Source organism: Ctenocephalides felis, unplaced genomic scaffold (genome assembly GCF_003426905.1).
Source record: "Ctenocephalides felis isolate EL2017-DRISC unplaced genomic scaffold, ASM342690v1 CF-g0.4_SCAFFOLD_01886, whole genome shotgun sequence".
Classification (NCBI taxonomy): Eukaryota; Metazoa; Arthropoda; class Insecta; order Siphonaptera; family Pulicidae; genus Ctenocephalides; species Ctenocephalides felis.
The window spans coordinates 75,621,180-75,642,115 of record NW_020538040.1 but is presented as its reverse complement, the minus strand read 5'-3'; the positions used below and the strand labels follow the sequence as shown (position 1 = coordinate 75,642,115).

The 20,936-nt window shown below is 28.1% G+C and overlaps 1 protein-coding gene across 1 annotated transcript in view; it reads left to right on the top strand.

The window, feature by feature from the left end:
* The window catches only part of LOC113375352 (obscurin-like), an 84,384-nt gene that overhangs the window by 58,527 nt on the left and 4,921 nt on the right, over positions 1-20,936 (top strand). The window contains exons 9-32 of the mRNA XM_026615287.1: positions 66-151; positions 610-856; positions 955-1,017; positions 1,091-1,304; positions 1,434-2,825; positions 3,892-4,101; positions 6,475-6,732; positions 8,295-8,436; positions 9,046-9,230; positions 9,769-9,891; positions 10,062-10,187; positions 11,579-11,756; positions 11,919-12,052; positions 12,178-12,299; positions 12,370-12,597; positions 12,709-12,966; positions 13,059-13,246; positions 13,330-13,394; positions 13,467-13,567; positions 14,376-14,565; positions 15,844-15,981; positions 18,256-18,543; positions 18,623-18,762; positions 20,310-20,403. Coding sequence (XP_026471072.1) covers positions 66-151; positions 610-856; positions 955-1,017; positions 1,091-1,304; positions 1,434-2,825; positions 3,892-4,101; positions 6,475-6,732; positions 8,295-8,436; positions 9,046-9,230; positions 9,769-9,891; positions 10,062-10,187; positions 11,579-11,756; positions 11,919-12,052; positions 12,178-12,299; positions 12,370-12,597; positions 12,709-12,966; positions 13,059-13,246; positions 13,330-13,394; positions 13,467-13,567; positions 14,376-14,565; positions 15,844-15,981; positions 18,256-18,543; positions 18,623-18,762; positions 20,310-20,403 — 5,170 coding nt within the window. The remainder of the gene's footprint in view (positions 1-65; positions 152-609; positions 857-954; positions 1,018-1,090; positions 1,305-1,433; positions 2,826-3,891; positions 4,102-6,474; positions 6,733-8,294; positions 8,437-9,045; positions 9,231-9,768; positions 9,892-10,061; positions 10,188-11,578; positions 11,757-11,918; positions 12,053-12,177; positions 12,300-12,369; positions 12,598-12,708; positions 12,967-13,058; positions 13,247-13,329; positions 13,395-13,466; positions 13,568-14,375; positions 14,566-15,843; positions 15,982-18,255; positions 18,544-18,622; positions 18,763-20,309; positions 20,404-20,936) is intronic.

Here is a 20,936-nt window from a genome sequence, read left to right as displayed (position 1 = left end):
TTAATAATATAATAATATAATAATAATTATATATACTATTTACACTGAAAATAAATTATTTATAGGAACTAGTCAAATACACATCTCGGCTAAACGAAGACGCCACTGATCTTAAGAAAGCTTTAGAGTTTATGCTAGCAATTCCCACAAGGTATGTTATGAATGTAACTTATAATAAAGTATATATATATACAATATGAGAAAAATCAATTAACTTTGTTTTGGGAGTATTTTATTAAAAATTTCGTATTCACATTTACTAGAAATCACAAACAGGTTTTCAGAATTGCCGCAAAATTTGAATGCCGTTTTGTTTTTCAAATTTTAACATGAATGTAGTAATATAGTTATTGCATTATAAAATAAAATTGATTACATTTATTAGTTTTAATTTTGCATTTTATATAATTTGTTTATTTTAATTTTGCTTTCATAATTGCTATTCAGAAGTTTATCATTGCGAAATATAATTAATTTTCCCATTTGAATAAGATTAGAAATTAAATTTAAATTATTAATCATAAAGATAGTCGTGTAACATTAATGTATATAATTTCTTAATTTTTAAAGAAATCGTTTTATAATTAATAAATATATCAATCATTTCAGGGCATTAGATAACAAATTTTTATCAAGTATAGAAGGTTACCACGGCGATCTTCGCAAGTTAGGAAGATTAATCGATCATAACTGGTTTACTGTTACCGCAGCATCGCCCGAAGACTGGGAAAAGCTGGTTAAGAGTGACGAAAAATCACACAACGATCAAAAATCTGAAGAAAGTGACGAAAAACAACCGGAATCTTCAGAGAACTCCAAGGAAAGATACTTGTTCTTGTTTAAGTCAAGAGTATTGGTAAGGAAGTAGTTAATAACAGTGGAAATTCTTGATATTTACAACTGGTCTATATTTTCAAATAAGTCAGATGAATAAAAATAGTTTAATTTTTTAAGGTTTGTAAAGTACGTCGAATATCTGAAGACAGATCTGTATTTTTGCTCAAAGATATCATCAAGGTAATGAATAAAATTTAACAAAATAGATTATATTTTTTAATGAACATTAATTTTTTTTTTTTATTTTTTCCAGTTACCTGAAGTTCGTTTATTAGAACGTCAAGGCTTGGGCGAGGAAGAAAATAAAACCATCTATCTTATTCATCCAGCAGTTTCTGGTAACAGTTCTTGCAGTGACATATCATCTCAAATATCTGCGCAGGATCAAATAATCACTTTGAAAGCACGAACCGAAGAAGTTAAAAAGTTCTGGAAAGAAGAAATATCGAATTGCGTTAACGACAAAGGTGAGTGAATTTACATCGACAATGATATTAGGACTAACGACATTAGTATTATGACAAAAACTAACAGATATAGATATTTATTTTGCCTACTCATAGATACTTCAATTAATTTAATATTTTCTATTTTAGTTGCTTTGTCTGATCATCTACTTGATGATATTCGGGTAGATCATAGATCTAGTGAAGACGAATCCACAACAAACCCCAGTTCTAAAACTGATAAATCGTTTGATAAAAGCCGAAAGTCAAAAAGCAACGATTCTATTGAAAGTGCTGTTAAGAAATCAGATTTAAGCAGCGAAAAAGTTATCGAAACAGAGACTGTCACTGAACTTGAAAAGACAGACAAAAAAGAAGACAGCAATATTATCTTAGAAAAAACAACTGCAGGTGTGAAAAAGGTCGTTGAAGAGAAACTTGTCGAATCTAGCGAAGAATTAGTTAATAAGCGATCGAATGACGAAATATCGGTTGATCAAGATAATTCAAAGCGTTTAAAATTAGAATTAAAGGCTCAATTTTCTGAGAGTAAAGCAATTAAAGAGGAATTTTCTTCGAAAAATTCTGCTACTGCAAACCAGGAACTCGAGTCAACCGTAAAGGAAGAGATAAAAAGTTCTACTCTTAGTAGCAATATAAAAGAAGAATGTCTAAGCAAACAGAGCATATTGCAAGAAAGTTCTACTGCGTCTGATGTTAAAGTTTTAGACCAGAATACAACTAAATTGAGAAGCTCTGAAGAATCGATTAAAATAGAAAAAGCTACCCGAGAGTCGGGTTTGTTGGAAGAAGAATTAAGTGGAAAACAGACTTCGATTAACCGAAGAAGCGAACGCAAATCGACCGAATCGCATATCAAAGAGCCTATTATACAAAGTCCAGATAGCTCTTTGAGCGATAAAGCTAAAAAATCATTTGATTTTGGAGTTGCGTCACTAGAAATCGTCGACGTATCTGATGACAAGACAATTACCTTAGGCGATAGCTTTGATCACGGTTTCGCCGTAGTTTCAGAAGTTGTGGATGATTATCATTCTGGTCGAACAGTTGAAACTGGCGGTTTTGGTAAATCAATAAAAGTTGTTGAAGATCTGAGTGTCATCGAAGAAGTATCGGAAAGGACAGAAACAGACCGAACTATCGTCGCTAGTGATAGAGGTATATCCAGAAGCGGAACACTCGAATTTGATATTGACAAAATAGTTCACGATCAGAAAAAATCTTCAACCGAACCAGAGAAAGAAGTAGTTATAGATGCCTCAAAAAGCCCTGGCAAATTAGATAAAAAGGTTATAAAGACAGAAATTAAAGAAAATAAAATTCTTGAGAGTGAAGAAGAAGCTGCAGAAAGCAATAAGTTTGAATCTAGTGGAAAGCAGACATCGAAGGCAGAAACGTCTGCTTCCAGCACTAGGGAAGAAATCGTTCGCCAGACTAGCAAAGACTCAAATAAAATATCAGAAGAAGACAAGATGTCAGGAAAATATTCAATGAAGTATTCTGCATCCAGCCATGTTGAAGGTTTATTTTACTTTATATCTCATTCAGTTAATTCAATGACATTCGATGCATATAGATGTATTTCTCAATAATTTAACTTTATTTTGCATATAATTGTATATATAAATCGATTCATTTGCATTGCATTTTGATGTTCTAATTGAACTCATAGGACATGTGATTTTGTGGTATTCGGTTAACGACTTTGTTGAAAGAATTTTGTAGCGAACATTCTATTTGAAGTTTAAATGATAGACTTGCAAATTGAGTACAATTTATCGATTATAGACCTTCAGCTTTTATCGAAACATGCTCTTTTATCTTTTACTTTCAATAGTTTTTGATTGATGATTCGTATTTTGTAAAAACTGCAAATTAATGAAGTTTTAAGATATTTTCTACTTTACCCTTACATTTATAAACAATCTCATTTATCGATATTTAAGTGAAAAGCTAATGTAATATGTTCATTAATCACGTGAGGTTTTTAGGGGGAGGGGGGTTTGACAAAAAATCACGAAATATCACGTGGCGGAGAGAGGGGTATGGTATGATATCACGTGTATTTATTTTTTAACTATTTTTTTAAAAAAAAGATCAAACATTTTAAAAATAAATTCAAAAATTTTACAGTTTTTTCACGTACTCCAAAATACACGTGATGTATGGTGGGGGAGGGGGGGTAAATTTGAATATCACCATGTATCAGGGGGAGGGGGGGTCCAAAAATCCTTGAAAACTTGCTCACGTGATTAGTGGACACCCCCTAAGATAATTACTTTCGCGCTCTATACATAATATCGTATATCTGCTCAAAAAGCGATTCATGTTACATGTAGATACAATAATTTATTATTTTTAAAATGAATAATAATAATTTATATAAATCGTTGTTAATGTCGTTACCACAAAATTATAGCCATTCTGTTGAACTATTAAATTTCTATATGTATTATACACGCAACTTCTATCGCAGCACACGTAGTTTTAAACTCACGTAGTGTTAATTTATTAGCAATCATTGTGTGTATTGCATATGTAAATATCATCATACATCATGGATCGTTTTCGTTCATTTCCACAACAGAGTATTCTTCTACCACCGTTTCATCTGTGTCCGGAGGAGAGGAGCACGTGTCGTCGTCCAGTTACCATCACCAGCAATCGGCTGCTGCTTCGGCGGCCGTAGGGTTCGGATCAACGGGCACTCGCACGGCCATCGAAGGATCGCGCCAGATGAATGGACACAGCGGGGATACCGTTTTTTCGAAAACTATTGAAGGATGCAGCATCGAACGTGTGTGCCGCTTCTTTGTATTTTAGATAATTCTCATTAGCATGTTGCATACGGAATTTTAAAGACAACTAATAACTCATGATTTTTTTTTTTAAACGACGCGAATTGTATTTTTTTTAACTTTCCGTAGGGCCAGTTATAATAATCGCAAAAAAATTGAAAATGAAAATTTTTATATATCTTTACTTTTCAGAGGTTTCTGAACATTTTGGCATACTTTAGAAAAAATGGATGTATGCGTGTATATGTGTGTGTGTGTGCGGATACAAATTTTTGTCGACGATTTCGGGAACACGGTTCAACCGATTTCAATTATTCAAAAACATTCGATTTCTATTAATAAGACGTGCTGATTAGTTTTTGGCATAGGCAGGTCTAGCCGTTTCAAAGATACGGAGCAAAAAGTGCCAAAAACTGTAACTCAGTTTTTAAGAGAACGGAGCGTCCGATTTTAATAATTCAAAAAACATTTTACTTGTATTGACAAGATGAAGACTGATCAAGGCAGATCTAGCGGTTTCGGTGATCTAGTGAAAAAAGTAAAAAAGAATGCATTTTGAGTTCAAAAATGATTATTAGACTGATTTTTATAATGTATATCAATTTTGTTTACATTTCTATGAGTTTCGTGATATCGTCTGTTCGTTAGACGGGGACGCGGCGCTTACGCGCTTCACTATGCAGCTAAAGCAGTGCGATTATTTTGAAAAAAAGTTCAAAATTTCCAAAATATTTCAAACTGAAAAAAATATTTTTTCCAAAAGTTTATTTTTACAAAAAAGTAATTTCTTTACAAAAATTTTAAATTTCTCTAATCAAATCTAAATAAATTGATAATCTACTTTTTTCAAAGTTTAAAACATATTAATCTTTTTTTAAAAATTTAATTTTTGATACGGGAAGTTCCAACAATTTGCCTTAAGGCACGATGCCATACACCACTAGTTATAAACTTATTTTTGTTTCAATCACCTTTCAAAATTATGTATCTTTTGATAATTTTGACTTTGGTGACTGTTTTACTTGTTTGCGCAAAGGTAGATATTTTATGTTTCTCACAATTTGCATATGAGGCATCTTAATAACGAATAGTTGAACAATCAAAGCAGAGAGCGGCAAAAAAGTGTAGACAGAGGAACAAAAATGCTTGTGAAGAAATAAAGTAACAAGTAATTTTTAAATTTATGTAAAATTTATTGTTGATTTTGACTAGTATTTAAAACCTTACATTTTTAATAATGTTTATCATTATAATTAATCAGCGGTTATATTGGCGTTATATTCTGTATGCAACATTCATGCATGGTTTTCAGACATTTACATTAAAAAGCATGGGTCATTACTAATAATATTTTATAAATATATATTTAAATATTAACGAGTTTCAATTAATATTGTTTTTTTAATATATTAAATATAAAAACAATGTTTATTTGAAAATTAAACAGTATAACATTTGTAAAATCTTGTTTACTAAATCTAACATAACAAATCCTATATTAAATATGATTACATCAAATGTAACATTGTACGTATACATTGTACATATCAAATGCGTTTTTATAATTAATAAAGAATTCAGTTTCTTTAGCTCGCCAGGCCACTACAGGACTTCTTGGCAAACATGCAAATTGTTCTTGTGAATCTAACAGTGGATCATTTAACTTATAATATTTTCTGTTTGGATAACTTACTAATGGTGTTAGCATGCTCTAACCTCAGATAAGTATCTAAAATCAATAATTAACATTGGTTCATTTAACCATGTATAAAACTGTAAATTATTCAAAACTATATTATCACAGAAATAAACAAATATATTTTTGTTAGAGATTTACAGCATAATTTTTCTTTGTATGATTTCAAAAAATATTTCTATTGTGAATATTGTGATAAAATTACTGCTAGGGTTGTCTAATATCTAAATTATTTATAGTAAAAGTATTATGTCAGGTTTGAATACAGTTTATTTTTCATTGAAATATTTGTAGAATATATCTAAATCTCATATAATTTAAAAAATGTTATATGTAGGTACCTATACCTATAAATCTTTCTTTCAGATTATTAAGTATTCACTATCAGAATTATTTTAAAAGAATCTTTATATTTAATTTAATAACTACTTTTGAACTTTAAACTTGTTATGTCATCAATGATATATTATAAATATGTAAATTTTTTTTTTCGAAGAAAAATTATTACGGACCCAAAAATTTTACAGATTAGAAAACAGACAATAAAAAAAACTTAAATGTTATATTTGACATTTTGAAATCTAACGTAATAAGTGAAATGTGACGTAATAATGTAAATGCATATCATATTTAATATTTCTTCTAATTTTTTTATGATTTTATTTTCCGTGTGTAGCTGGTGAGAACGCAAAGTTTTCATTTACATTGCGTGAATCTGATAGCAAAACTTCGACCGGTTGGCTGAAGGACAATCGCCCCATGGAAGACCGCCTGGCCGATAGAGTCATCACCAGAACAAGTAACGATTCCTTGACTCACGAATTGGAGTTGCAGCACTGCTCCCAAAGTGATTCGGGTGTCTACACCGCCATAAGAAAGAACGACAGCGGTGAAATTGTGGCCAGTTGCAGTGCTCACCTTAATGTACAAGCTTGTAAGTGACAAATTATTGATAAATGATAAATGATAAATTGATGGTAGAATATATTACTTTGTTCAATCCTGACGATCCCATATTATGCATTGAGATATTCATGTTTACTTTAAAGTTAGATAAATAGCATATCTTCATTTGAACACTACGATTTGAAATGGTAACGAGAAATCACCACTCTATATTTCTCTTAAACAATATCGGATTTATTATTATACATATGAAAAATAATATATTAACACGTACGGGACGGCACCGATTTCAAAACAATCTACTGAACCGGCTGTAAACTTGATTTCATTGTGTATGTTATGCAATTTGTTTGACAAAAATTTGTGGTCATTGAAGGACATACATTTATAACATTAATTTATTTTTGATCATTTTTAAAAGAATGGTGACGTTCAAAACAATTTCCAAAATGCATAGCTGGTTGATTTTGACATGATTTACAATAAAATGTCGTTCGCCGCCTTTCTCCTGGTGCTTTTCTGTCAGAACAGACAATATAATCTGTTTTTCTTTCCCTCGCATTTAGAATATGCCACTGATTAGTCAGTATATTTGTTCATTAGTCAGTGTTTTTGTGCTGCCATAATGGTTTGTTTTTTGTATTATATTGTCTAATAATTTATTTGTAAAATATAAAGTAAAATAATCTATTGGATGTCTTATATTGCTTGGTATTTATAGTCGGGGTATTTGTTGATGTATGTCAAACTCGATTATTGGAGGAGAATCGGCACATTCGCTAATGTCTTTCCGCTCTTCATTTAATTTGTTTAACTTCTTCTTTCTTTTGTTGGTTGGATAATATCATCATCACATTCATCACTATCTTCGGTGCGAATAGTATTTTCGTAAAATTTGTCTGTTTGAATGTCTATTTGAAACTCATCTTCACTACTGCTTAATTCACAAAATTTACCAGTCGTTTTGTCATATCTAAAAGCGCTCGGTCGTTTTAAATATTAAAAAAAAGACCATATAGCAAAGAAAAAGGCTAAAAATACTACTAAAATAACTTAAAATTATTTTCAAAATACAATACTGTTTATCACTGCTATATGTAATTTATTCAACTTTTTGATGCAAACTGAGTCATTGTTTATAAAATAGCCTGTGCCTCACAGAGTATGTTTGTCCACTGAGATGGACAACCCTCCCCAAAGAGTTAAATTAAATAAACTGATTTTTTATGTTTTTTTCTGTTTTAGTTTTAAAATTGCGCAATAACGACTAGTCTTCAATGAGATACATTTTATAGAGATTTCTTTGAAAGTAACAATTTTCAGTTTTTTCCTAGATAATCTTTAATGCATACTTTTATAGAATTGAACGTATGGTGTTTAATATGTTTTACTATATTTAAAGTAATTAAGAAGCATTATTTATTATGATATTTTAATGTATTTTATTCATGTTTTCTATTGCCTTTAACATATCTAAAGTTGATAATAAAATTATATCAATTGATGCTCACATTAAATTATTGCTATTACTGTTAAATAATAATATAATTATACTCGAATACTGAAAGTTATTTTTTTTATCATTTTTAGTGACACCAGAGCAAAGAAAGAAATTAGCCGAAGATAATATGCCATATTTCTTAGTTCGTTTACATGATACTGAATTGTTGGAGAATACCTACCTCAGATTCATGGTGAAAGCTAAAGGCACTCCTAAACCAAATGTTAAATTGTGAGTATTTTATATGCAGAAGAAAGTATTTTATAGTGTACATAAGTATGGATTCTTTAAAATCAACTATTTGAGTACTAATATTTCTGAAAAGTCATATATTCATAGTCTGTATATCTGATTATAAATTATAAAAATATTCATGTAATATAAAAATAAGATTATTTTATGTATATTATTTTATTAACAAATACATGGTTATTGAATAAATGTTACGTATGAATAAAAAACCACTCATGATTATACTGTCTTTAAACAATCATTAGTTGTTATGTGACTACAACTTAGCGCCTCATAATATAACTCTTAAATAAAATCTTAAAGTATATAACTTTAATCATGATATATAATGAAATAATGTTTATGATATGATTCAAATGATAATATTGCTACTAATACTTACGAAAAATATTTGTATTATATTGTAATTTTATATCGATTGAATAACTTATTTATGATTTGGCGTACGACGATTATGTATTAGTATTTATTTAATGGTCAATGAAAGAATTTATTCTATTAAAACGAACAACGACAATCTTTCTGTTGATAAATAATTGTGTTGCCGTTAATTTTCTTATTTTTTTCTCTTTCTTATTTTTTGATCAGCTTCAAAGATGGAGTAGAAATTTCGGAAAAGAATGAACGCATGCAAATCATTCGAGATCATTCTGATACTGGTTTCTATGAATTGGTAATTCCGACTGTATCCAAAGTTGATGAAGGCCGGTACTCTTGCGTTGCAGAGAATCAGTACGGTCAGGCCGACTGTGAAGCAGTCGTTACAGTGACAGGTGAAAAACATTTTTATTTATTTATTTATTATATATATTCCTAAATGAATAATATTAAAATAGGGCAAATATTTGAGAAGGTACTTTAAATTCAGAATTAGCATAATACAGTATTGTGCTTGCATTCTAATCGTTTTGGATAATGGAAATAAATTTTGCTATTGTCAGTAAAATAAATTATCAAAAAATAAAAACCTCCTAAAAATATAACGATATATATAGAGCACATCAATAGAAAAATATAAAATCTTCATTGATAATAATTTAAACAAATCTAGAATTGATATTCAAGTGCACTTTTTCTGGAAGAAATTACTATTGATACATACATTGATGATGTTTAGTGAATTATAATTAGATTATAACTAGTCTTAAAGTTTTCTGATATACGGGCATATATAGTGGCGAAAGATTCAATAATAAAATCATTACTTGCCAAATCTAAATTGCTTAACATATTTATGTTGATTTGTTACATTTCTATGTTTCATATAATATTTCTCAAAATAATGATTAACAATTTTTTTTATATATTCAGAACACAAAGACTTGTTTGCTGATTTGACCGGTGAGTTACCATCAGACGGAGAAAAACCAAACTTCGTATGGAAGCGCGATGGTAAACCATTTGATCCTGAGGAAAGATTCAAAGTGCTGTTAGGTAAAGTATATTATACAATAATATAATTATTAATTGTTGTAATAATATAATCATTGTAATTTATTTACGCGATTTATCTTTTTGCTAGTAATTTAAACCGTAATATCGATTTTTATTTTGAAGCACTTTTAAATTTTAATGAATATTTTATTAATTTTATTGATTTGCAGGTGACGATGAAGATTCTCTAGCTCTTGTATTCCAGCATGTCAAACCAGAAGATGCTGGTCTTTATACTTGTGTTGCTCAGACAAGTACTGGAAATATATCCTGCAGCGCTGAACTCACTGTCCAAGGTAATAAAATAATAATACCTTAATATATAATGTTCAGAGTTATATAAAATAAATTTTACTTGTATATGATCAAAATAAGCTTTAAATTGTCAACTGTTTTGGATGTTTATCTAAATTTACGATTTCATCATTGAGAGGACATTAATTGCTCTATAGTAAATAAAACAACTATTATATAGTAAGGTGACCCGGTCCATCCCGGTTTGGCCGGGGCAGTTTTGGAATTCCATCTTGTGTCCCGGATTTTGCTAAAAGTAATATTTGTCCCGGGTGTAGTTTTTCGGATTGCTCCAGGTTTTACAAAATTACATGATAATACAATTACAACTAACTGAAAATGATATTATGTTACAAGACGCCGAGTATGCTTATATGAATCAAAACGTTATAAATGATAAAATTGCCGAATACAAAATTTCAAGGGCGGCTTAAAATAGCATATTACATTAACAAATTGAAACTTTTATTTTCAATTTCACAACAATGAACAAAAATTATGAAAACGAACAGGTGCTAAATTTTTTGAAGTTAATTACGAAAAAAATATATATAAGCTCTAAAGTGAAAAAAAAACAAATATCAAAAATCATAATATATAATATTATACGAAAAAATGAATATTACATATATTCGAATAATAAAGTTCTTACTAAAAGTCCGTAATTCTGATAAAAAAAAACTTATTCATTTGAAAAATAAAACAGTTTTTCATTGTATACTTAAATAGTAACTGTTAATTATAGAATCGCTACCGCCACCGATTAAAATAACTAAAAATTGCCATCCCGGTTTTGACTTATTATATAATATAATTTAACTAACTGTATGACTGAGCAAGTATGATCAGATGGTGATTCTGTTTTATAAATCATTTTAAAATATATATGATTATAATAGATTTTGAATAACTAATTTACAAAAATTAAATGTTACCATCAAAACTGATATTTTGTCAGCATTATTAAAATACTACATTATTACTGTAAGCTTTTTTTTAATAAAAGTATAATTCAGTGTGTCACATATATTTATCTCATTAATAAATTATATTTCTCAACATGCTAATATGTGTTCAAAAGATAAAAAAATCTTCATATTAAATTATTAATAAGGTGAGTATACGTCCCGGATGGGCCGGAACAGTCCCGATTTTCCGCCTTGCGTCCCGGCTTTTTCTAAAAGTAATATTTGTCCCGGTTTTAGGTGTTTTGTCCCGGATTGTCCCATATTTTAAAAATGTTCCCAATATTTTTTAAATATATTTCAACTAGAAAATTTGAACCGAAAAAAATGTGTACCGGATTTCATGCAAAAAATATGGTCACCTTATATTAAGCAATGCAATACAGTCTTTTATGAATAATGTTGAAACTAGTTTCCTTTTTTATCAGGATCAGTGAATCAACTAATGCGTGAACCAGAAAAACCACGACTTGAAATTGAAACCAAGGAAGCAGAAGCCAATCTTGGTGGTTCGGCTATGTTAGAATTACAATGTAAAGGTTTTCCAAAACCAGAAGTTTTATGGCGTCACGAAGGCAAAATTGTCGAACCAGGCGGAAGATACAAGTTAGTTATTCTTTTATCATTATCATATAAATTACATTCTATACACTAGAGTCATTCAGTAATTAGAATTTAATGAAATTAGAGCATTTTTAAAAGTAAATATTTTGACTTCCTTTTATCATAAAAAAATGGAATTTTAAATGAATCACATTTTTTGAGCAGATTTTTGTATGAAGATGCTGAGAGCATGTCATTGTTGATTAAGGGAGTAACAGCTGAAGATGCTGGAGCTTATACTGTCACAGCCACCAACGAACTCGGCGAAGACTCTGCAGAAATGCATCTTACTGTTAAAAGTCAGTTACTAATTAACATTATTAGTTTTGGATTAGTACGAAAAAATATCAGTTTTAATAATATTTTTATTATCATAATCTTAGTTAGAATCAGAATTATTTTATGATTAATCTTCTTTTTGTAGTGCCACCTAAGTTGAAAAAGAAAATAGAAGATCAGACAGCAATGGCCGAAGAAACCATTCGTATTAAGTTGGAGTTGGAAGGTACACCAGAACCTGTGGTAAAATTCTATAAGGATGGACAGGTATTATTGATCAATATTAACGGTTTTTTAAATTATAATGAATGACTCAATTTATTTGTTATTCTAACAGGCCATATCAGAATCCGATCGGATTAAAATTGTCAAGGAAGGCCAGGAGCATATTTTGGTTATTGAAAAATCTAAGCTATCAGATTCTGGTTCTTATTCGGTTGTTGCCTCAAATGAAATTTCTCAGATTAGCGAGTTCTTCAATGTCAAAGTTAACTCAAAACCTAAATTTTTGGAAAAGCTCGGAAAGGATGTGGATTGTGATCAAGGAGATTCAATCACTCTTAAGGTGGGTAATTAAAATATGTTTATAAATAATTACTTGTAATATTTATATATATATATATATATATATATATATTAAATATTATGCAATCTACATTGTTATTACAATATTCAGATAAAAATTGAGGGTGATCCAGCACCAACCGTCAAGTGGACAAAGAATGGCACTGCAATTTCGTCGAGCGATGATTCTGTAACTATGTCATCATCCAGTGATGGTCAAACTTATACATTGACTATTAAGAAAGTAAAGACTACTGATGCCGGTTCTTATGGCGTTGTCATTGAAAACAAATACGGTTCTGAAAGCGATTCTGTGCGCGTCAATGTCCGCATGAAGCCTGATTTTGATCAAAAACTCAAGGATATCCAGGTACAAAACATCATTCATAAAATAGTTCAATAAATGACTCATATTAGAGTTGAGTATCATATCAAATCGAATGTTATTTTTCCTACACCTAGGCAAACGAAGGAGATTTAAATCTTGTGTTAGAAGTATCAGTCCGTGCCTATCCTGCACCCAAAGTCACATGGTACCTTGATGATTTAGAAATTACTGAAAAGAGAACTGAATTTGAAAGGATTGAAGAAATTAAAGATGGAAGTTATAAGCTTAAAGTTAAAGAAGTTACTAGTGAAATCAAAGGAAAGTAAGTATAATTTGTTCTTCATCACTAGGGTGTGAACTGAAATATTTAAAGCATTGTTTCATTATAAATTCATATAATTTCAGATACAAATGCCGTGTAGAAAATCAGTACGGTCATGAAGAATGTGAAGCTAATTTAACTGTTAATTGTAAGTGTAAATTATTCACAATATTTTATACGTACGTACTTTATGATAAATTGTTTTATTTTATTTTGTTAGATAAGCCAAAGTTTGTGAAAAAATTGCCAGAGAAAACAGCTGTGGATGAAGGTACTACTTTACAGCTGGAAGTTGAAATTTCTGCTTTCCCTGAACCAACGGTAATTTAATCGATTAAATTATCAATATTATAATAAACTAATTAAATTATTAAATTATTAAAATGTTTTTCAACTTGAACATTGAAGTTCAAGGATGGTTCTTACGGCTAGAAAAAATCGAATAATTGCCGGGAAAACCTTAAAAACAGCCCTTTTCTTTTTCACATACAAACGTTAGTATTTTCATATTTCTGCCATCGGATACGGAATATGCACTCAAGTCAATGTTTGGGTCTGAATTTTTTTACAGTGCTCCAATTCGTATGAAATTTTGAAATTAGATGTATTTTACTCTCAAGTTCAAAAGTGAAAATAATTTAGACTCCTTTGCCATTTCCCGGGGGAATGACATCCTTCACGTGGTGTAATTTCATTTTTTTTAAAATAACGTCGGATATCGATAAAAGAACTAATTATATAAAAAATGTTTTACAATGTTTTTCAAAAAAGCAAATACTCATCATTTTATTTGAAGCAGTTGTATATTTAAGATCCATATGGGTGGATGTATATACATTTCGGTATAGACTGTAGTGTAAAAAAACATAAAAAAATTTAACTAATTGGTAAATATCAATATAGATTATTAAAAAAAATGAACTTTTGAATTATAAACATAAGTACAGGACAACGTCTGTCGGGTCATCTAGTGTACAATAAAACTACTGAAAACGCTTATATTTTTAATAATACGCACAAATTCTACACATCGTTTACAGCTTTGTTGGATGTTATGAATAAAAATTTTTGTTGAAGCACATACCATTGTTGATATTAAAACATACAGATAACAATGATCTTTATCTAGGTGAAATGGTCGCGAAACGGCAGCGACATTTCGACGGACGCTCGTATCAAAATTACTCGGTCAAAACATAGAGAGGAGGTGTACAATTTGACACTTGATTTAATCAAAGGTGAAGATTGTGGTGACTTCCAGGTGACAGCGGAGAACAAGATGGGCAAGGTGGTCAGTTCGACGAAAGTTACCGTATCGAGTGAGTTCATATTTATCGCTTATCATATAATTCATACAAAATCCTCATTGTTACTTATTCATACAAGAAATCGCAAGATTGAATGCAAAGGTCGTATTAAGAATATTAATTTCTTTTTAAATATTAGGAAAATATTATATGTACTTAAATGAAAGAAAAATGGCGTATATATAAAATTATATCGAAAAACTTGATTATTATCTAAAAATTTGATTACTAATTATCTACTTTCTCACAAAAATTACATTTATATTTAATTATTTATAATGTAATATATATAATGAATTATCAATGATACAATGTTACATAATATGTAACACTACGCTAATGATATATTAATTATATAAGAACAAAATTTATTAGAGGAATACTTACGGTAATTTATGAAATTCAACACTTTTAAAATATTTGTTTGAAATTTAATTTTTGTATTTAATATTTTATATGATTATAAAATCTTCAATTTATAAAAAGAAAAATGGAGGATCATGCTATGCTAATTCATATGTCGATGGTACCATAATTATTATACTAAAGACTGAATATATATATATATATATATATATATATATATATATATTATATATATATATATATATATATATACATAAGGAATTTATAATCTTGTTAATTATTTGTGGAAATGGTGAGTAATAAGTAACGTTTTATAAAGCCCCTTTATTGTTATTGTCAAAAAGTTTTTTTCGTGTATTTTCGGTCATTATCCACTCCTGATGTTGTACCCTAAAAATTATATTAAATGCTTGATAACGTATTATTATACTAATTCAAACAAATACTTCAATGATAATTTATTATTCCCATTTTGAAGACTGCATTTATAATGAAAATTGAAAATTTTCCAATTCATACCTTATTTTACATAACATAATTATATATTTCATTACTATTTATTTTTCATATTTGATCAAGTTTCAATAAGTGAGCATTTTTATTAAATATCAACCATAAATACCACGTTAATTTTTATTCCGAATTTGTTATTTGAAAATTGATATTAAAATGAAAACACAATACTCGATTATAAAAAAATATAACTTTATTTCTCTTTTTTTAAATGAATTAATCCAACCTTTTTCCACTCTCCAAAACTACGGTTTTTAAAGTGTGCTTTAAATTCCAGAAGAATTATTTCCTAAATTTTAATATACCAGAAAAAAAAAAATTTTCAACCAATAATGTGTACTGTTTTGTTTTTCCATTTATCCCCAACCACGCTTGTGCTTTTTGATGTAAAAAAAACTGATATCAAATCAGCCACCGAGATTCAAGAAGAACATACTGTTGAAGAAGAAAAAGAATTGGTCAAAGAACCTATTGAAGAAGTTATGGAAGAGCCCATTAAACTTAAAATATCCGACGATTTGGGCGTGAAGCAAAACGCTACTGAAGAAGGTGATTTTCACAATAACAAGCCATGGATTATTTGTAATTAATCTTCAATGAATAAATTATAATAGTAATTACAGAATTAATTTTTTTTTTCAAATATTTCATAAAATTTTCTTTTCTGTTCTTTAGTGTTCTTTAGATAATTCAGAAAAAATATGAGATAATCCATGTGCTTAAACATTAGCTTTAAACATATACAATTGCAATTTTAAAATGGCACTTTTATAAATTGTGCAAAACATTTTGGAAAATTCACCTGAAAAGATTAAGGTACAATTTGATATTACTATTTGAATAGTTTGTTGTAATTAAATATTAATTAATATAAATTAATCATTTGCGATAGCATTTCATTAAATTCAGTTTCATTTTAATTTTAGACTTGTATAATTGTATATGTTTAATAGTGAAATATCTAGTTACATTCATATTTTAACAACAAACTTTTTTGGATAGAAGTTTAATTTTACAAATTAAAATTGTAAATAAACCAACACAATACACTGTACTCTAATACTTTTGCTTATTTAAAATGGTATATAATCACATCTTCTAAATTTGTACATATTGTAGTTTAGAATATGAAACATTTCAAATACTTCTAATAGTATTAATCTGATATTTCAAATTATATATTAACATGCATACAATAATACAAATATATTATTAAAAATTCCTAATTAGAATAAAGTTTAAGTCTCAAGGTGAGTATTAGCTTAAAAATCAAATAGAATCACCATTCTATTTGTATATATGTTGTTGTGACTTTCCTCTCTATGTTTAAATAACATTGCAATATTTAGAATAACTTTTTTTATTGCATGCTATGTGTATGTTATGAATTGATATAGTGTTTTTATCTATGTTATGTAATATCTATACATAATCTTCTCTTCATAAAACACTAAATTTTAGGTAGCAATCTATTGTATTATTTACATTTACATTTTATTAATTTATTATATTTTTTGGTATGTTTTTCGCAAAAGGAAATTGCATAATCAGTTTAGTAGATATGTGAAATCAGAAAAAGATAATTTTTAAACTAAAATAATTAAAAAACAATTATTATTTATTAATATAATAGTCGTTTTTAAATAAACTTTTGAAGGCGCGAAACTTAGATTACTGCGTCAAGACTTTGACAATGACCTTCAACATCTGACCGGATTGTGATTATTGCTTTCTTAACGTTATACAGTCGCGGAAACGTTAATAAACCCAGCCAAATTTTAAATAAGGCCATTGTGCCATTTTGTTCATATATACCATTTTGTTCGTATTTCCACTGTGTTAAAAAATATATAAATCTGTTCATAATATCTTATTGGAAAATCGTGAAGATTTATTTATTGTATTTTAATATATGTAGTAAAACTATTTGACGATGTTTGTATTGTTCAAAATTAAACTTGCAGTTTTTGAATATAAATAAAACTCGAATGTATTTCAAAATAAATATAACAATAAGTATCTTATATATTGAAATTTAATATCAATAAAGTACAAATAATACGTACTGAAAATTAAGTCTCTAAACATACAGACAGATAACTACGGTTTAGCTTTTCGAGGGCAATGTGAATATTCAATTGTTAAAATGCAAAGTGGGGTTAGGTTTCAGCAACTATCCACACTATTCGATATTTCTGTAAAGAAAATATGTAAAGTATTATACATTGTTAGAAAGGTCTCAAAACTCTTAGTTCTTTTACCATATATCGCAACTTTGTATTCCGCTCGGTGTGGCCTGCAGGCAAGTTGCAGTTGAAACAACAAAGGGAAAATTGGAAAATCTCGAGAAAATTATATGTTATATGAATACACTTAACAATTTATATATCATTTTATTCGAAATTTTATTCTCCATCTTTCGCATCTGCACTAAGTTTTCGAATGTGGAATTGAATTTAGTATTATCAGACTGTAACTCTAGGGAATATTCATAAAGTTTCGTACAAAACTATAAAAAGCCATAGTGTAATCGAGCGCAAAAATTATTGCATTTTTTTATATCATGCTATGATATGATTTTAATTATTCACTTATTATTATATTCTAAACAATGTGATTGTTGTATTTCAATCTTTTTAATTTTGAACATCTTGATTCATATCTGACATTCTTATTGTGCAAAATCCTATATATCTTCTATCGAAATTATTCTTCACTTTGTATATATAGCACGGCTGGTTTGCCTGAAGCAATTACCGCACGGCAATTTTTAACACGCGCCAGTTTTTTCACTATTCTTATATTTTCCGTAATTTTTTATAGCCGCCCCTAAAATCACATCTACGATGTCCGACGGTTCCGTATACGAATCGCTCGGAATGAACTACTCTGTGACTGTGGACGCTGAACCAGTCGCCGAAGTCGTTTGGAAAAAGGATGGAACTGACATCAAAGCTGATGGAAAACGTGTGAAAATTTCATACGATGAAAAAACAGGCGCTTGCAAAATGGAAATTTTAAATGTCAAGCAAGAAGATGCCGGTGTATATAAATGCGTTGCTAAAAATAAACTCGGGCAAGATGAGAAACAAGCGAAACTGGATGTTATACGTAAGTTTAAATATTAATATTTAATAGAAATAATAAGACAAAATTTATTATTGATTTAAATTTATCGTTTTTTTTTCAGCTGAGAGTGAACTAAGGAAACCTAAATTCACCAAACTTTTGAAGGATACCAAAGCACCTAAAGGATCTCAAGCAACCATGAACGCTGTTTTAACTGCAGATCCTGTTCCTGAAGTCCAGTGGTTCAAAGGCGACCATCAGGTTAGTTTTTTTATGAAAATGAAATTTCAAAATTTTCAATATATATTAAACTTAAGTTTCGGCATAAGAAATTCTTTATTTAAGTATACTTCAAATTTATTTCTATATATCTAATTGATTAAAAATTATATCCCAGCATTATTTAGTCTTGTTTGCAATATTACAATATTTTCTAAACATACGAATACTAATATTATAAAACACTAAATATTTTTATTTCAATGTTTAATAATAAAATAAGAATTTCTTGACTTGATTAGATTAAAGTGTAATTCAAACTTATTACTATATATCTAATGAATTTAGAATAATATTTTCTAAACATACTAATACTAATGTTATAAAAATAAAATATTTATACTTCGATGTTTAATAATACAATAGAATTTTTTGATTAGATTAAAGTGTAATTCACATTTATTGCAATATATCTAATGAATTGAAAATTATATCCCAACATTATTTTATCACGTTTGCCATATCATAATATTTTCCAAACATTCTAATACTTATGTGATAAAATATAAATTATTTAAATTTTAATGTTTAAATAGAGAATTATCTGATACATGCTGCATTTTAACATAACATAACACAGTTTTAACATTATTTTTTTAATTATAATATAAATTTTGTGTCTGATATGAGGGATCGTACAAAATATCTATACAATAGTATATATCTATTTTATACATGTCATTATATATGTATATATATATATACATATATATATATATATATATATATATATATATATATATATATGTATATATATAATATGATCATTACAACGTTTTATATCATTTATTCTAAAATTCAATTATACGTATATTTGTTTTTACATTCATACTTTGATCTAATTTATTTCTCTAGATTTTCTTTATAATATTTTTTTAACTTAATTTTAAATTTAAACATGAAAACTTTTGTTCGGTTTTCATTACAATTATTTATTTTGATCTAGATTTATTATAATATTTTGTCGGACTATGATAATTCATTACTAAATAAGTCTTTACATATATTTAGAAATGATAAAAAATATACCTAAACATCCGAATGCAATGAAAAGGTAATTGAACATTTCAATTTTGTTGTGTTACTAATTGATTTAGTTTATAAAAAATATTTTTTATGTACATAATAGCTTAGTAACTTTGAAGTTAAATAGTGAACTACCAATTTCGTTCCTCATCGGCCGGCCCCGTATTCGTATACAATTATTTTTTCTAATATATAATAAAAATAACTAAAAATGTGTTAAACAAAATACTTATATTTTAAAAACATTTCTAAATTAATTAATAATGATAAAAAATACATAAATAAATAAATAAATAAATAAATTGCATAATAAATGCAATAAATAATAATTAAATAATGAATAATTTTATTAGATAAAAAAATTATATAAAAATTTGTAACATATTGTTATAATGTAATGACGGCTTATAAAATAAATATCATATTTATAAATGAAATAAATAAATAAAATATACAAAAATACCGCATATCTATAATTTCATATATCTATTTTTCAAATTCAGGTTACTTCTTCCGATGAATGTAAACTGACAGAGGAAGTAAAAGACATCAAAGATGGCTTGAAAGAATGTAGCTATACACTTACTATACCCGAAGGTAAGCAAAATTGAAAATGATATTTAGTATGTTTTGTATAAATTATATAAGTTTTATACTTTTATCATTATAAAAATACGAGTATGTTTTTTTTGCTACTTTACCTGGTCTTTATTACCTCATAGGCGGGGTACAATGAGATGGCTAGAGGGCAAACAGGTCCAATGTCTTATTTTTAATTTTCAAGGGATTTTATGAAATAATCGCTACCAGTGCAAAATATAATTTAAATGTGTTCAGTTTTTAGAGATAACACTGTATATAACCTTGATCTGGTATTTTCTCCAAAATATTTGTCAACAGAGTTGAAATAACATTTTATTTAATTTATTTGTTGTTGTACAACAGCGTTTTTCAACTTAATTTGCTTTTTTATTTACTACTTCTTATTGTTTACACCTTTGCGGGGGTAATGATTCAGTCGCTCCTTTTTACCTCAACTACGCGTAAGCTTTTATAAAGGTTACATAGAAAACTATTGAGTCTAATTATTATACGTTTAAATAACGTATATTTAAAAATTATATCAAGAT